This window comes from Chroicocephalus ridibundus, chromosome 15 (genome assembly GCF_963924245.1).
Source record: "Chroicocephalus ridibundus chromosome 15, bChrRid1.1, whole genome shotgun sequence".
Lineage (NCBI taxonomy): Eukaryota > Metazoa > Chordata > Aves > Charadriiformes > Laridae > Chroicocephalus > Chroicocephalus ridibundus.
In genome coordinates, this window is record NC_086298.1 from 9,071,271 (window position 1) to 9,089,460 (window position 18,190).

An 18,190-nucleotide genomic window follows, 5' to 3' on the forward strand; every position below is an offset into this window, starting at 1 on the left:
AACAGAGACCACACTTGATCCCGGAGCCCAGCAGGCTTGGCCTAACCCCTGCAGCAGTTTCATAATACAGAATTGCAACAGCAGAAGGTCCCAATTAGCCCAACTTTGCCAACCTTCTGTTGAGCAAAAGTCTTACTGAAATTACACAAGATAAGAGAGCACAGGAAAGGGGACAAGTAGCAGACTACTGTAAGCTTTTGTTTATTAGTGATGTATCAGCAAGCAAGGCTCGATTACCCAGCTGCGCTGGAATCAGCCACAGAGGTTGATCAGATTAACGCTCAAATAGTGGAGGTGCAAAAGCACAGGCTTAAAATATTAAAAATGCTACAATACTACCTGAAGTTAACCAAAAATTCCTTAATCCCATACTTTACTTTGCATGCATTTTATTTCCTCTGTTCCTTGCTGTCACTTTGTTCCACGCAGACTGGAATCATGGACCATTTTACCTGAATCAGAAAACTCACGTTGAAGGAACTCAACAAGAGAAAGTCTACGAGCTCATTAAAACATGGGCCAGCCTGGAAGGGCACACATCAAAGACCAGCAGAGCAATTACCTGTGGCAGGCTTATGACTCCTCTGGAATCAAAACGCAAGAACAAACAGCAGCAGTGACAGTGCTCTTTAGTAATACCTGCAACTTGTCTAAGAACTGAAGGTTTCTGTTCTCACAGTTTAAGAGTGGTAGGAGAAAGTTTTAATGTTTCTCAGAATAAGTCAACGTCTCATCCTTTAGAAGGAAAGAGACTTTCCTTTGTTTCAACATAAATAAAATAGGAGCTTTTGAATTCAGCATACTTTAGTTCCTGACAAAAAACTACACACAATAATGTAGTATTTGCCTGAAGGGGTCTTTACACCTCTACAGGAGACAGAGTGTCTAGGTAAAACGTATACTGAGGCAAATTTTTATTAACTTATTTCTTTGCTTGCCTGTGTAATTAAATGGGTATCCTGGCCTCTCCTCACACAAAAGACCACTGGAAAAAGCTGCAAAATGAGAAAAGGGAACACGGCTGGCTCTTGGGTCACTGCTTTCAGTTTTATTTAAAATTCTAATTCTCAGTGCAATTCACCTTCACTCTATGACTCTATGCTTGCTGTTGCTATACAGCGCCAGTGCAAGAATCAAACTATCTTTTTTAAAAGTGTTCTTTTTTTAATCTTTAAAGCAACCAAACAACAGTAGCAACATACCTTACTCTCAATTCAAGATAATGTGCAAAGGAACAGCAAAGGCACCATTCACCGTGCTAAAATCTCAAACAACTGGAAAACAAACCTATCAAAGTTCAAGATTAGTTACATAGATTTACAAAACATTTACCCTTTACTTTCCTATCCTCCCCCAAGTAGTTGGCACCTGACCTGCAACTCGTGATCAAAATTTTCCTTGTTAAGTACTGCCAGGATGAATTTAAAAGAGCTTAAAGCAAACAGTATATAAAAAAGAAAACCAGAAACCCTTCTATTTTATATTACTGTAATAGACTGAGGCTTGAATGCCACCTTGGGACACGCACAACAAGTGAAGCAAAGCACTCGTAACTACGGCTGGTCTCACTCCATTTCCAAGGGGCACCCATTTTCCAAGTGTTTAGAACATCCACAGCCACACAAAAAGCCAGAGGGTGAGCAGAAAAATCAATGTTCCAGCTGTGAACTTCTCACACTGCTTAAAACAGCAGTTACCTTTAAGTCAACAGCAGACATAGCAGCCTTTGCGCTGAATTCAGAGGGGAATACAACACACAATACAATTAAGTCTTGGGTTTCCAGGGCAGAAAAGAGAATGAGCGTGAAAACAGGTATGCGAACTAGAGAGGAAAGAGATTTCCCCCCCCCTTCATATCTTTCTCAGCTTTTGTACTTCAGCAGCAGCTCCTATAGCGACTCCACAAAGTTACTGTATATCTGATGAAGAATGCACCAGATATAGAAGAACAATAGTGGAATATTAACTAAATTACTGAAGAATAGTATAATACTGAAGAATAGTATAATTCAAGAAGCTACCTTGAACAACAAAGTCGTAAAGCTTGGCATGCAACGTATGTCCTCTATCTCCTAAAATATAAAACCACTAAGTATAATGTTAAAAAAATGGAAAACAAGAAGGTAGCACACAGCCAAGACACTGAGGTTACTGATTCAACGCAAATTGATTCACCGAAAATAACATATTTTCTGTTTCTATTCCGCTGGCTTTATGCATAGCTTAACAATAATAACCATTACTGTTCCATTTAATCATGCAAAGTTCTACTTTCTTAGTTTTCATCATTAGCATCTTAGTGTGGGTGAAAAGTGGAATTTGCAGCAGAATTCAGCAGCTTTGCAAAGCTGTGTTATGACAAATAAGCCAGCATTCTTTAGGATTCTGAGCTCTTTACAGTCTTTGACATTTGTAAGTTTTTTTACCTTTGCAATTCACATAGTGTACACTTATTGTTTTAAAAATACACAGTGAGTCCTGACAAAAGCCTGGAAAATGCTGCAGCCCAATGCCATCATTAGAGGTGGTTGTGCCAGCTGTTTCAGTCTGAGCAGCATAAGAAGTGTAAGAGCAAAAGTGATTCACACCAACAGACATGCGGGAACGGAGCTGTGGTTTGACTTTTTCTGAGCACGTACCCACCACCCATATTTTATTGCAGCTTTGGGGAAGAAAAAAAAAAAAAACAAAACAAAAACATACAAGAAAGATCAATCACTAGCAACCTTTCTCTTCTCACATATCCCATTACTAGTCTGCATAATCATATGTTCGATATTTACCCACCTTCCCTGTGCAACACACACTCTCAAATGCAAAGAGATGTATTTTGCATTCAAAATGAAGCAAGAAAGCCAGTGGAATACTGCATGTGAAAATACAGAGTTAGGATGACTAGAAAGTCGCGACGACAACACCAACTTTTCTGTTCATTTTAGAATACACTACCAGCCACAGATGTTGCTATTATCCTCAAGAGCCAGGAAAAATTATATTTATTTGGAGATAATGCTGCCTCAAATTTCACCCTCCCTCCTCTTTTCAAGAGCGGAGGAGCGCAGAACTCAGGAAGCTGAGTGAATCATTAGACATTGTATGCAAAACCAGGAACCAGACAAAACACAAGAGTCAAATTAATGCAATCTTTGTTAACAGTCCTTCACAGATCCACAGTTATTGGCAGCATAATTTTGCTTTTAATCTTAATTTGAACTATCTGCTCAGAGGACAAAACTCTAATTTTAGGCTCCTGTAATAAGCGAATTCTCCAACCCCAGAAACACGCAGCAGGTCCTGGGAAACCGTGGTTTATAAAAGAAATGCTGACACTGCCTTAGTGAGCCCATCACAAGAATGTCACTGGAATGAATTAACTATGAACGGGTGGTTCATCCACGCTCAGCGGCTGATGCTCCACCAGCATCGGGGACATCTATGTGCTGTCTGCACAGGGGAGCGGGACATGCAGGACACAACACGGGCTGGATGCTGAGATAAAGGCAGCACAGCCAGAGGCTAAACAAACTCTGAAGAGGATGCTCTGTAGACTCTGGAGCTCCTCTCTCATTAGGATTCAAACAGAAACAGTCATGCTCACCAGACAAACACAGCACTTTAAAAATATGCTATGAAAGAAGTGAAAAAATGAGAGTTACATTCAGTGCATGCTACTAAAAGCTGTCTGCACTTGGATTTGGAAAACGAAAGGAAACCCCTATGCCAAACTCCATTTGTTAATTTGTTTACTATGTACACAAAACTAAGTTTGCTCAGTCCTTGACCTTTTAATGTTAAGTAGAGACCTTTAAAAAGAATACAGTGTTTCTGTAATTTAATGAGCAATGGGGAAGTCCATGCAGTTACGCATTTTTTCAATAGCCAAAAATCTCAGAAATACCATGAAGTTGTACTTTAACAAAACATGTAAGTAGAATAAAATTGGAAATATAGATCAAGCTATATCTGTATATAAACAGCACAGGTAAGGAATACTTGATCTCCAATTTGTATCTAAGAAATAAACATGATTTTCTCCCTCTCTCCGAACCTCCCCTGAAACGCCTGGAAGAGGCAAAACTACACAGATGAAAACTACAAAGTCTACTTCTACCAGTTCGATTTTCACTTAATTTTTGCTGATACCCGTTGTTAAACTACTTAGCGCAGTCTGTTTGTTTATACTTAATTTTCATCCCTAACTGACACAATCAGCCCTTAAAAATTATCGTCTGGGGATGTTTTAAGTGAAACAAACGTGTCCTTGCCAACAGGAAGGAAAAAAACACGAGCAAAATACCGAGGTTACGGTATGTAAACCAAATAAAGATTTCTGGACGCAATTTTACGCCACATTTTAAGATACACCTGGAAGCAACAGGCAACAACCGACACAGCTAAGCCACGGTGCGGAGAGCAGCCACCGGGCCGGTACATCATCGTCAGTCCCGAGGGAGCCCAGCGCAGCCCGGGACAGGACGGCCCCGCCGCGGAGCGAAGCCCGGCGGCCCCGGTACGGGAACACTGGCGGGTTTCTAGGCTGGAGGAACGAGGCGAGGCCCTCCCGTCCCCCCACCCGGAGCCAGGGGAGCTGCCGAGGACAGACACGCCAGCGCCCGGCCCGGTGCGAACCGGGGCGGCCTCGCAGCCCCGCTGCTGCCGCCGCCGCCACCCACGCCGAGGCCGCGGCCGCCGGTAGGGAGAGGGGACGGAAGGACACTGCACCGGGAGGGAGACACGGCTGGAGGATAGGGACGCGCCGGTAATGGGGTACAGGACGGCCGCCAGCTCCCGCACGCCTCTCGCCGGTCAGGGGCGGGGAGCGACGGTAAAGCCCCGGAGCAACCAGCACCTGGGGGGAGCGCGGCGGCAGGCGAGAGGCGGCCCGAGGGCGGAGGGACGGGGCGGACGAGACCCCGCCGGCAACACGAGCCCCACCTACCCCGGCTACCGCCGCCGCCGCCGCCTCCCGGTGCCGGGCCTGGGCCGCCGCTGCCGCCCACCACGTGACCGGGCGGAGAGGGCGGGCGCCCCGCCAGGCGCTTCCGGGTGCGGGGCGGAGGGCGCACGAGCGCTTCCGGCGGCCGAACAATGCGGTTCCGAGTCGCCGTCCTGGGCTGCGGCGGCGGCTGTAGGTCCCGGCGGGCCGGCGGGGCGCGGGCGGCGGCCCCGGAGCGGGCCCCGGAGCGGGCCCCGGAGCGGGCCGCGCCTCCCGCTACCCCCGCCAGCCGGGTTCGGAGAACGGCCCGGCCCGGCCGGGGGCGCGGCGGGTCGCGGGGCCGGCCGGGGGGCGCGGCTGGCGGCCGGGCCCGGCCCGGCGGTGGGGCGGCGCGACCCCAGGCCCGGGCGGCGGCTTACGGCGGCTCTCCTCCCCTCTCTAGGTCCGTAGCCGGAGGCCGCGGCGGGCGCTGCGGTAGGAGCGGCCGCGGGTGCCAGCGGGGGGACGCGGCCCGGCGCTACAGGTACCTGCCCCGTCCTTCCCGCGGGGCCGGGGAACGGGGCGGCGGGGCCGGGGCGGGCGGGCGGGCGCGGACAGCCGCCTCCCCGCCTTTGCAGAGGAGCTGGCGTTTGGGTATTGTTTTGAAAAGCCGTGCCTGCTCTCGGCTGAGCTGTCCCGGAACATCGTTGTCCCGGTTACCGGCTGAACGGGAGTCGGGCCCAGTCCGCTGCCCTCCCGAGAAGGGAGCCAGGGACGCGTGTGGTGGCTCTTGCGTCTCGGAGAGCGGTGGTAGTGGAAACTGAACCTGTGCCAAGGCAAGTCACTTCTTTTCTGTTTTCAGCCTCTCTCGTGATGTGTGCTGAGCAGCGGGGGTGGCTGTGCCTGGCTCACAGCATCCCCGCGGCACCGGCACTTCCACCGCGCTTGTACCGTATAGCCCCAACGTGGGAGGAAAAAGCAGGCTCACAAGTAGAGTTCTTTCATTTCCAAGAGAAAACACAAAAAGAAACCATTCAATAATGCCTGAAATTCACTGAAGGCACTTCACGATGATCTGTCGCTACCGATTATATTTGCCAAAGGCTATTGCTTCATAAAATTAAACTTTTTGTCCTAGAAATGGGGGTGAGTCAGGCAGTACTGAAGACGGGATGGCTGAGAGATTCTCAGCTCTACTTTCTGTAGATTCAGCAGAATTGGGTGTACTGCAGAATGATGCTACCCCTGTTTCCAAACTTTGTGATCCCTTGTTTCTGAAGGCTTTTGAAATCCTTTTCTGGCTTTTGCATGCCATACACTGGAAGGTAGACTTGAGGGACTTGAGTACTGAGGAGGCTGAGTCTCCAGATGATGTCCAATCAGCAAATTGAAACAAGCCTGATTATCAACAGATACTTCTAAAAATGTTCTTCTTTACACCCTTGTCCTGTGTATTAATTCATTTACAGTAGGCACGACTCCATTTCCTGGTGTGTACACTGATTCGATATTTCATGCCCCAAGAGAGCAGTATCTGCTTTTATCTGTAAACTTCAAAGCTTCCTTTCAAGCTTTATGTGGTGTTTGTAATAGTTGTGAGGTGTAAGTTTTGCTTTGTTATTTTATCTCACCAAATCTTGCATCATTTAGTCTCCTGTGATTTCTTCACTTCCTGCAATCCCAGTTCTCTGGCAGGATTGCGTGAACAGTGTTTCATCGAGAATCAGTGTAGTCTTATAAATCCTTAAAAGAACTGTTGAAAGACAAAAGATTGATGCTTGTTTTGTGGAAGATCCACTGTTCTTCATTCCAAATACTATCAAATAAAAACAAATTTCCTAGAGGGGTGATCTTCCAAAGAAGAAGACAAGAAACAAGACTTCTGACATTGACGAGGTATTCCAAACTGGGAGCTACAAGGCATGATTTATCCAATGAGGGGCCAGACAGAAGACTTTTTTTCAGCGAACTTTTTTTTTTAAAAAAAAACAAACAAAACCAACACACAGCAAACCAACCCCCGCAAAAAAACCCTTAAAAAACCTTAAAAGACAATCTAAAATGATGCATTAAACCCAGTGCTGCGGATATCGCAAAGCTTGTGTAGTCCTTCCTGCTAAAAGTCTGGCTTGTTGAAATTACAGTTACTGCCAGTGAGATGTGTCCTCTCTCCAACTGTGGAGTGTCCTAGAAGAACTGCAGCTGTTGTGCTTGGGCTGCAACTCTTACGAGTATACGATAGAGGCAGAAGGTTAAGAGGGATGTTTGTATGTCTGGCAAGTGCTGGCTTCTGTCTCACCTTGAATTCATTTGTCATGAAAGCTATTTAGGCGTTAAAGGAAATCGAGAACCAAAAGCTAAAGGAACGTCATTGTTATGTGGTAAAGACAAAATCTCTGCGGAGTTTTAACGTGGAAGCAAAGCGTAACAAGAACTAAGGCTGCTAAAAATACTTCTGTGGTTTCCCTTTAAATTGCAGACAAGTTGTGGAAAACTTCTTAACTCTTTAGGATACTGCTTCAGGAGAATTTCTGTCTTGTCACCTCTACTTTATATTCAAGCTGCATTAAATTAAAAAAAGGTAGAAGATATTGTAAGGCGAGGTGTAAACTTGATTGTTTTTTTTCTTTTAACTTGTAACAGACTTTAGTATTTATCTAGCATAAAACATAACTTCTGATTAAATGCACACTTTATCTTATTACTTTAGACCCTTCTAATTTGCATTTTAGAAAACAAAAAAGTTCTCACTTGTTTTTTTTTCTTGCTGCTTTTCCTTAGGTGTGCCAAAATGTCAGAAAGATCAGATATTCTTCACTTCAAGTTTGACAATTATGGGGATTCGATGTTACAGAAAATGAACAAACTGAGGGAAGAAAACAAATTTTGTGATGTTGTGGTCCATATAGATGACGTTGAAGTTCGGGGGCATAAAATAGTATTTGCTGCTGGCTCTCCCTTTTTAAGAGATCAGTTCTTACTAAATGACTCCAGAGATGTAAAAATCTCTATCCTGCAGAGTTCGGAAGTGGGGAGGCAGCTGCTTCTGTCCTGTTACAGCGGCATTCTGGAGTTCCCTGAAATGGAACTGGTAAACTACTTGACTGCCGCGAGCTTTCTACAGATGAGCCACATTGTTGAGCGATGCACGCAGGCCCTCTGGAAGTTTATAAAACCGAAGCAGCCACTGGAGAGCAAGGAGTGTGAACAGCAAAGTGACTCCTCTGAGCTGAAGGACCATCAAGGAGACGATGACTCTCTGCAGCAAGATTCGCCTTGTATTCAACCTTCAGAAGACAGTATGGACATGGAGGACAGTGATATTCAGATCATCAAGGTGGAGTCCATTGGGGAGGTAACAGAAGTTAGGAACAAGAAGGATCAGAACCAGTTTATATCTTCTGAACAAACTGCACTGCATTCCTCAGAGCCTCAACACTTTCTTATCAACTCCACTGTTGAAAACAGAGCAAGTGAAATAGAGCAAAACCACCTCCACAACTATGCCCTTTCGTATGCTGGCAGCGATAACATCATTCTGGCCTCTAAAGATATGTTTGGGCCTAACAACCGAGGTATAGACAAAGGCCTCCAGTGGCACCATCAGTGTCCAAAGTGCACAAGAGTATTTCGGCATCTGGAAAACTATGCTAATCACTTAAAGATGCATAAACTATTTATGTGTCTACTCTGTGGCAAGACATTCACTCAGAAAGGCAATCTCCACCGGCACATGAGAGTGCACGCAGGCATCAAACCGTTCCAATGTAAGATCTGTGGGAAAACATTCTCTCAGAAATGTTCCTTACAGGACCACCTCAACCTGCACAGTGGGGACAAGCCCCATAAGTGTAACTACTGTGACATGGTTTTTGCGCATAAACCCGTTCTGAGGAAACATCTTAAACAGCTACACGGTAAAAATAGCTTTGACAATGCCAATGAAAGAAACGTTCAAGACATAACCGTGGACTTCGATTCCTTCACATGTAGCGCTGCTACAGACAGTAAGGTCTGTCAGCAAGGTGATGCAAGCCAGGTACTGGATGCAGGGAAGCTGCCTCAGGCTGTGCTCAGTTTAAGAAATGATAGTACCTGCGTCAATTAAGCAATTAAAAACAGCCCTTTGCAGGGATCGTGACTGAGAGGAGCAAAGATTTGGTTTGGGCTCTTACCTAAACTAGTGGTATGCCCTGAAAGGCGATGGATGGATGGATGGATGGCAGGTTGGATTGCAAAACCTGGCAGGTCTTCAGCCATCGTTCATAGTCTTACTTGATATTTTCTGTGAATAGCAATCTTCCTTCAGGTTTCTTTCTGTGTCTCTACTGTGGATTATGGGGTTAATTGTTTCATTTCTCTCTGATTAGGAGACTCAAGACTAACACCTTTTGAAAGACTGTTGCTGTGGGCTGCAAGTAAACCATCTGCTGAACAGTTAGAGGCCTCTCTGTGTCTGGGCAGATGGAGGAAAGAGCAAAGAGGACAAGTCTGTGAGATAACCCAATTATATTTTTTTTAAAGCACTGGATAACTGAAAGCACTCCATACAGTTAAATTTAAACTTACCTCTTAAAATTATCTTTCTCTGATCTTACCCCTAGACCCCTACAGTTGAAATGAAGTATTTTTGTGTCACTTTTTTGCCCTTTCTAAACTATTTCAAGAAACTTCTGCTGCCAGTCAATGCTATCTTAAAAGCTCTCAGGGTTTTTAACCTCGACCTGCATTATGAAAAGATAAAACCCTAAATGATTTGGCAGGGTTAGCTGATCATTGCATAGAACTGTTCAAAATAAGAATAAATTGCAGCTCTGGAATGTGAGAGGCCAGTGCCTGGAGTGCAAGTATGACCTACTTCCTTTGCTGTCATACCTAGGATTTTTAAAGGGCACTTACCATTGTATGTGCTAAGATAAGCTAAACACTTCAAAACTAAAAATCAGCATCCATCTTCCATAAATTTTGCATCACATAAACCACAACAATTGTTGGTTTTAGAGCAAAGCTGGAGTGGAAAAATAATTGCTTTTTGACACTGTGAAAACGACCTGTTTTAAAAGCTGCAATGTATAACAACTCCATGCTTTGCTTTTTTTTTCCCCTTTTTTTTCCCCCTTAGTTCTTGTATATCTCTCCTTGATAAGGGCCACAGTCAGTTAACTTGAAAAAAGAAACAAAAATACCTGCCATAAAAACATTAACAACATGAAGTTTTTTGATTTCTTGGACATTCAAATAATAGTTTGTTTTTGGGTTTTTTTAAGTGACCTGCATAGTTCATGACCATTAGTGTTTTACAGAGCCTAGGGTGAGGTACAGGTAGCACAATTTCCATAGGTTAATATACAGCTATTGACTGTACTCAGCAATACCTCTTGTATACCGCCTTAAACATCAAATGTAGCGGGAATGGCATGCTAATTGGGATTCTGGGATTATACCATATTGCTTCTCAAAAGTGCCGTGGAATTATCCGCATCCCAATCAGGCTGAAAGAAACTAATTTATCTGAGGAACACCATTCCCAGTAGAACAGCACTCTTATTACATTGAAGTGTAGCATAGACTAATAATCAAATGGCTGATCCTCGGTAGAGAACTGCTGTTTGTATTTGGAATAAGTATTTCTTCCAATGCAGCTCTTTTCCACAAGGTTTGCCGTGAGGCTGAGATTATGCTTCCTACCTAAAAGTAGTACTGTTTGTGTGTTTGAATGATGGGGTGGGGGTGAAAGGCTGCTATTGTATGGTTAAAAATGCTAAACAGGTATGACCAAAGGTGTGCTAGTGCAAAAAATGTTTTGTATGTAATTATCAAAAGTTGGTCTTGCTCTTCATATATGTGTGTTGTAGAAGCCAAGATTTCCTTATGCAGACATTACACTGATGGACGATAAAAAGTGTTAATGTTGCAGAACATTTTCAGAAATCCACATACTTTCAAGTAGAAAAGCAAGGTGATTCTGTGAATCGGTTTTTGCAATTGAGTTCTTAAACTACTGTACTTGACTGTTACATGAACTATTAGATGGACAGTTATGAAGTAAGCAATTGAAATGGAGTCAGGGCATTACATATTTCAAGTTGTAGCAAATATATTTAGGTCTAAAATCTAACTATTTGGAACGTTTTAAAATTATTGTTCAGGTTCCTGGGGCAGAAAATAGGCATGGGAAGAAAAACTGTTTTTCCTCTTAAAGCTACCCACTTTCAGAGTCGTTTTGAGGTAAAACTGACTGTGACAGTTGCATCTGACACTTGCATTCTGTCTTCAGGCAGAATCTTCTGTATTGTTCAAACATTTTGATAATCTATTATTCACTATGTGGAAGGAAGTTCTAGCACTAACGTCAAAACGAAGATAGACATGGAGAATAAGAGCTTGCAGAGCCAGGTCAACGTGCTGTAAGGGACTAGTGAATGATCTAACCAGATGTGAATATGGACACAATAAAGAAAATGGTCTTCTGCCAGAGAAAGGAATAAAACTGTACAAATGCTAGAAAAAGTGGCAGCAAGATGGACAGTATTGAAAGCTTTGTCTGTCTGAGAAGTTTTTTTTTCTGTGGCATCATGAAGCTGTAACATTACTGCAAGGAGCATACAGCTTGTTGAAGTAGCTGTGGGTGACCTGAAGCTGATACGAAGAGACAAGGGATTTCCTAAGAAACAAAAAATGATTTGGTCGAGTTATATAGGTTTTCAGCCCACCCTGTGCTGTGGAAATGTCAATGTCTGAGAAGACTGAGACTGCTGTCTGTTCAATTAAAAGGCTGCTTGTGGTCGTTTGGCGAGACTGTAGCAGAAATAAATAGGAAAAAGCAGAAATGAAGAAGACTGCTTCTTCAATGAAAATGGACGCATCTGTTGGATGAAAAGTGACTTCTTGCTAATGTTTGTGCTTTTGGCCTGGCAAAAGGGTGCAGACCAAAAGGTTTATGCAGGAGACAGTCGCATGACTCCAGAAACACTGGAGATCTGAGGGCAAGACGCCGATGGCACAATGCAAAGTGCACTTGGTGGTAGAGTTCACCTAAGACTTGCCCCTATATGGAACAGACAAGCGAAGAGTATAAAAGAGGTATTAGAAAAGAAAAATCTGGCTAATGCTTCTTCTCTGAATTACAGATTAAAATGGAGTGAGAATTATTATAAATGGAATATACGGAGGCAGCTTGATTATAGAATAAGATGAACTTAATTGTCCATGTATGTAAATTGTTGTCTTCATTGCAGTGTTCCGATTAGTGAAAGACTAGATCCATTGGTTGTTGCTACTGATGCTGCGTATTCAGATGAGGACTATGGCAGTTATCATAATCTGTGTTAATGTGTAGAATACTATTTGCTGGTAAGTGGATAGTCTCACAATTTAATGTGCTGTACAAGTTCCTGCATATCCTAAAAATAACTGAAGTCTATTACAAAAATATTTTAATAACTCCTTGAATATATTAGGATTTTTTTTATGTTGGCATTTTATTTATTTATTTTATATAGAAGAAGAGAATCGTAGAAGTCTTAGATTTACCAGAGGTTTAGGTTCACCGCTTTTCTGAATGGTGGTAGCTTGTGTAGCATGTGTTCCTGCAGCATACGGTGCAGCTGCACAGCCTCCTGTATAGATCAGGGATGAGTCTTTCCTTAATTTATTTTTCTTTTAGAAGACACGTTTTGCAAGTTAGTAACTGATAAAACTGAAGTGTCATTCTTTTTCTCCCCTAGCTTTTTGGCAAAACTTAAGCTAGCTGCCGCTGAATTTTTGTTGAAATAATTTCAAAATTGTGTGGGGCTGATTCTGGTTCGAGTCATTGGGAGGAGTAAAGGTGAGGAGGGAGAATCAAATGTGATACAAACTGAAACTGTTGAAAAAATCCTAAAGTCACGTTAAATCTTGATTTTTTTTAAAAACCAAGGGAGGAAACTAGCTGGCCCTCCTGACTTGGTAAGGGTTGGGAAGGCAGAACGGACGTTTTTCCTTTGAGATTGTATAATCGATGGACTGAGCATTAGCTACCTCTTCAGTGACTGGGCAAAAGTCTCATCCTACGTGTGATTACCAAAGCAGGCGGGTCGGCGGCTGTCGGCGCAGCTCCCTCCCCGCTCCGGGGCCGGAGAGGAGCCGGCTGCCCGTCCCGGTGCCGGGGCACGGCGGCGCGCCTTTCCCTCGCTGAGGGCGCCCGCCCCCGCGGCGGGGCGCGGCGGAGCCCCCGGGCAGCCGTTCCTCCGAGATGCCTTACGGGGGCGGCGACCCCGGGCCGATACGTTGCTACCTCTACCGGGCGCTTGGCGAGGCGCGGCGCGGTGTCCCCCGGCGGCAGCCGCTGTAGCAGTGCCGAGTCTTCTAATAAACGTGCTGCTAACTCTGTCTCTCGCCGCCTCTCATTTCCCGCCGCGGTAACGGCGCACGGGGGGCCGCGCCGGAGCCGCTTCCGGCGCCGCTACCGGAAGGGGCGGCCGGGCGGGGGGAAGCGCTTCCGGGGCGTTGCGGTACCGGCGGCGGAGTGCGCACCGGCTGCGGGGACCGGCCGGGCCGCGGCCGGTGAGTGGGGCCGAGGGAGGGAGAGGAGGGGGCGGCTCGGCGGGGCCCGTCAGCCGCTGGGGCGGGGAGCGAGGCCGCGGCTGGGCCCTGCCGGCGGGGGTGGCCCGGGCTCGGCGTGACTCTCCCCGGCGGTGCCGGCGCCTCCCCCGCGGGAGCGGAGCCATGGCGGCGGACTCGGAGGTGCTGCACTTCCAGTTCGAGCAGCAGGGTGATGCCGTCCTGCAGAAGATGAACCTCCTGCGGCAGCAGAACCTCTTCTGCGACGTCTCCATCTACATCAACGACACGGAGTTCCAGGGGCACAAGGTGATCTTCGCCGCCTGCTCCACCTTCATGAGGGACCAGTTCCTGCTCAACCAGTCCCGGCAGGTGCGGATCACCATCCTGCAGAGCGCCGAGGTGGGCAGAAAGCTGCTGCTCTCCTGTTACACCGGCGCGCTGGAAGTCAAAAAGAAGGAGCTGCTGAAATACCTCACTGCCGCCAGTTACCTCCAGATGGTTCACATCGTGGAAAAGTGTACGGAGGCTTTGTCGAAATACTTGGAAATCGACGCTTCCATGGAGAACAGCGAGCAGGTGACAGAAAGATGTCATTCCTCAGATGCTGAACTGAGAAACGGGGATGATATTTTAGATAAAGATTGTGAAATAATTGAGATTGCTGAAGACAGCCCAGTGAACGTGGAATACCCTGTGAAACAGGAGAAGGGGGACATTTCCCGGCCCGCGGTGCAGAGCTTGATCTCGGAAAGAAAGGACACAAAAACCCCAGAAATATCAACGGTTGAAATTGGATATAAGGACGATGAAATCTGTATCTTCAGAATGGATTCTATGAGCGTAGCAAACGTAGAAAATGATCATTTTCCTCAGCCTTGCACATCCTCTAAAACAAACTTGTATTTTCCGGAAACCCAGCACTCCTTGATAAATTCTACAGTTGAAAGCAGAAATACAGAAATGTCGGGAAATCACTTTCAGGCTTTTGTCAGTGACAATACAGAAGGAACTTCTAGTCTGATGAATGGGTTCCAGAGTCTGGACGATTCTGGCAATTCATGGCGGCACCAGTGTCCGAAGTGTCCGAGGGGATTTCTGCATCTTGAGAACTATCTCAGACATCTGAAAATGCACAAGCTGTTCTTGTGTTTGCAGTGTGGCAAAACATTTACGCAAAAAAAGAATCTCAACAGACACATCCGGGGGCACATGGGCATCCGCCCCTTCCAGTGCATGGTGTGCTTGAAGACCTTCACTGCCAAAAGCACGCTCCAGGATCACCTGAATATACACAGCGGCGACAGGCCCTACAAATGTCATTGTTGCGACATGGACTTTAAACACAAGTCTGCTCTTAAAAAGCACTTAACTTCTGTTCATGGAAGGAGTAGCAGCGAAAAGCCAAACCTGAACACTATTACGAAAGTTAAAATAGACTATGATTAACAGATGGGTGGTTGTGGAGCCAGGCTCCACAAACAGCTGCCTAGTGAAATTCTAGATGAAATTCTAGATACAGATCCCCACGTAATGGAGAGAAGCACAAATATGTGACTGGTGATCAAAGACAGGTCTTGCGAGCAGCAAACTTGCCTGCTGCATTTAGGCTCCTATTGTTGCAAGTGTGAAAAAGGTGTTTACTAGTTGAAAGTAAACTGCAAAATATGGGAAACAATTTCACGCTTCTCTTCTATTATCCTGGATGCATTCTGATTTCCACCCCCCCCCAATTATGTTTTGCACTCCCCCGTTCCAAGGGCAGGCACTGACAATTTTCAAAGTATCATTGATATTGCAATAAGATGAAGCCAGAGCCATGATGTTCCTGATGTATAAAAGCTAAGGAAAGGGGATGTCTGTATTTATTCTGCAAGTCAGTCATTCCCACCCAGTTCAGGTATCATTTATGGTGAAATCAGCTCCTTATTTGCCCAAACTTTGTTAGATCTTTCAACAGAAAGAGGCATGTTTTCATACTGAAGTCTATGATATTTAAGAAAGAACACACAACAAACAAAAAATAATCAAGGAAGCTTTCAAATTGCCTTTTGCAAATAGAGAATTGGTAAAAGAGAAAGAAAAAAACAGTATTTTCAACAGCATTGCCTTGCAGTTCATTTTTAACTGGACAGTCTCATCAGGAGAACTTGTGTTCAGTTTTATGAATGAGTTCTGAATTTTTCTAAACTTTTTTCTGTTTGGTTTTTTTTTCTGTCATGCCAGTGTTTTGCACCTGTATTTGACTAATTCTGATTGTTAGTCCTGTTTGTTGAGTTGTAACATTTGCCTTCATTTTTTACAAATCTTAGACTTGTACGCTAATGTGAAAAATTAAGCTGTGTGCTGTTACGTAGTAGCAGTGTCTACGTTAATTTTGAAAAACAAACCTTTATATCTTATTAGGAACGGCTTAGACATAGAGGTCTTCACATGCTCTAATTCTGTGATACAGTAAAACAGTAACTGTGTGTTTGGATAGGTGTGTTTGTACTTTGTCAAAGGTCATTTCAGTTTCATCACAAGCATCGAGAGCCCCGTAATGCAGAATATTTATCCCGTACCTATCTTTGACTGGTATATGTTTCTTCCACTTAATGTGATATGAATAAAGAGTCTATTCAGTTGTTATTATGAGATAATGGTACTTACATTAGATTCTCTCCAATTAGCAAAATGCAGTAGTTCTTAATCTTGTCTGTATCATGAGGTACACTTTCCTTTAAGTTTCAGAAGTGCTGTTGTGAAGTTCTTGCTCTGAGTCCAGAAGTCTGGCCCGTGTGCTCCATAACCTGGCTGTTTTTAAAATACAGTATTTTTTAATGTCAGTTAACAGGTTTCACTTATTTTCCTTCCCTGTGCCTGTGAGTGTGCCAGCCATTGCTTGGGGTTTTATTTATCAGCTACGCGAGGGGTTAGGCGTGAATGGTATCTACCGTGCAGTTTCCTGTTATTATCTGTTATAGGCATGGTCAGCTGCGCCAGCTTTACTGCTGTCTTCATCTGTTGGAATTTCAGTTGAAGAGTTTTTAAAAGCTTGTTTCATCAGGGTTTTTTTAAGCTCTTCATCTAATATTATTAACGCTTAAAGTACATATTAGTTGGATTGCAGCAATATTTGCAGGCCTCAGTTTATATTGAGCCCTGTTGTGGTAGGCAGTATATGTCTTCCTCAAAACCCCTCTAGTGTGAATAGGCAAATAGTGTGTTCGAAAGCTGAGCACACCACTAGGGCCGTATTCTTCCAAAACCTCACAAAAATGCCTGACTGTGCACAAACAGTTGACTTGTGAAGAACCCCATTGCATTCAATCACTGGAAAGGTGTGCGTGCCAAATCTGTGCAGGCGTCCCTGTGAATGAGGACAGAAATGACAGCCCCCGAGTCAGTAGCTAGTGAAACTGTGAACTAAAATCACCTGGTTTATCCAGTACTTTAAGCATAAAGCCCAAACTTTCACAATCTCTGCTATTACTTCATATTGTAAGTGGATCATTTGCTTTATTTTGTTGATTTTTAACTATAGTAATTGTCATGACAATTACTATAGTTAAAAGGTTTGTGACTCATGTATGGTGCAACCACCTGACGTTTTGCAAAAAAAATTGCATTTTATAGCATTGTCTTCTGTTTGTGTTCATTAGTCTGTCACTGTTTACAGCCTTTTTGACCTTGTGATTAGTATTGTTTGCTTTGTTTTTCACAGAATACCATTGAGTTCTCATTGCATAAAAATGAAGGGTCTGATTTTCAAAAGCCTGCTAATACCTGCAGTTGCCCTTACTGTATATACAGATGTTACAGATGTTAACTTGGGTATATGTACAGGTTTGTATGTAGCTTTTTATTTGTGTCTACAGACTGACTTAGTTACTTAAAATAAACTCCATCCTTGAAAGAGGTCATAAAACAAGGAAAAAGTTTCCCTCTCCCCATCCTTTTTACATTGGGCTGCTATTACTGTATTTCAGTAAATAAATGTATTGTGCATTTATGGGACAGATTTGGTTCGACTGTGCTTAAATTTGTTCAGTTAATATGCATTTTTGGCATGTGTATGATTTTATCATTGATAACACTGCAAGAGATCATTCCTCAGTTTATTGTTTGACTGTTTTTTATAGGTGTATGCAGGGACATTTCCCTGCGTGTCAAAGGGGAAACAGGCTGATCTTTTGAAGTGCATCTTTGTGGGAGCAGGACTGCACGTTATTTTGGTTTGCTGTTGTAATGCATGTAAACATGAGAGGGAGCTGTGTTGTGTGAGGGGCCAACAGCATATTCTGTTCAGTGGCTAGGGTGTCTTGGTAAGCTTTGTGAACAAAAACTGATTGTGTGGCCATTTCCCCATTAACGGTGTTTCCTCTCCCCTGTCCATACATGTGAGCACTTGTCCTGTCATAACACAATAAATGAAATGCCAACAAGATGTTTCAGAAATACATACGCTTTCTTCTAATCACAGTTTAGTAATTCTGTGCATACCTTAGTATTTTGGCTTGCTATGATGAGTAAACAAGATGTTGTAAACAAAATACGGTGTTGAAGTGACAGTCATTCAGCAACACGCATTTTCTGTCGTTCAGAAGAGTCTATCAGCAGCGCCTACTTGTCAGATGAATGCTTTCTCCTCAGAAATCACAACTCTACATGGCCTCGGCCTTGAGTAAAACAAACGGTTTCATCTTTGTGAGCGAACAAGAGACTGAGGTGCAGCTCCTGGGCTTTTCTCTG

General features: G+C 44.3%; 3 protein-coding genes across 5 annotated transcripts in view; 2 read left to right on the top strand and 1 right to left on the bottom strand.

Annotated features, from left to right (window-relative positions):
- RABGAP1 (RAB GTPase activating protein 1) overlaps positions 1–5,025 on the bottom strand; it is a 73,973-nt gene extending 68,948 nt beyond the window's left edge. Inside the window, exon 1 of one of the 2 annotated variants that reach the window (XM_063353339.1) lies at positions 4,940–5,025. The gene's annotated coding sequence lies outside the window, so the exon portion shown is untranslated. The remainder of the gene's footprint in view (positions 1–4,939) is intronic. The other variant, XM_063353338.1, reaches the window with a different exon arrangement.
- Positions 5,026–5,046: 21 nt separating this feature from the next.
- Positions 5,047–13,313, top strand: ZBTB26 (zinc finger and BTB domain containing 26). Of its 2 annotated transcripts, XM_063353360.1 has the most exons (3): positions 5,047–5,128; positions 5,379–5,459; positions 7,697–13,313. In XM_063353360.1, the coding sequence occupies exon 3, from the start codon at positions 7,707–7,709 to the stop codon at positions 9,021–9,023; it is 1,317 nt and encodes a 438-aa protein (XP_063209430.1). In that variant the 5' UTR covers positions 5,047–5,128; positions 5,379–5,459; positions 7,697–7,706; the 3' UTR covers positions 9,024–13,313. The 2 variants fall into 2 exon arrangements, with proteins under 2 accessions (XP_063209430.1, XP_063209431.1); XM_063353361.1 differs by lacking the exons at positions 5,047–5,128; positions 5,379–5,459 and adding an exon at positions 5,519–5,751.
- Positions 13,314–13,394: 81 nt separating this feature from the next.
- Positions 13,395–17,962, top strand: ZBTB6 (zinc finger and BTB domain containing 6). The gene has a single exon (XM_063353362.1). It carries the CDS (start codon positions 13,622–13,624, stop codon positions 14,903–14,905), a length of 1,284 nt encoding a protein of 427 aa, XP_063209432.1. The 5' UTR covers positions 13,395–13,621; the 3' UTR covers positions 14,906–17,962.
- Positions 17,963–18,190: the final 228 nt, after the last annotated feature.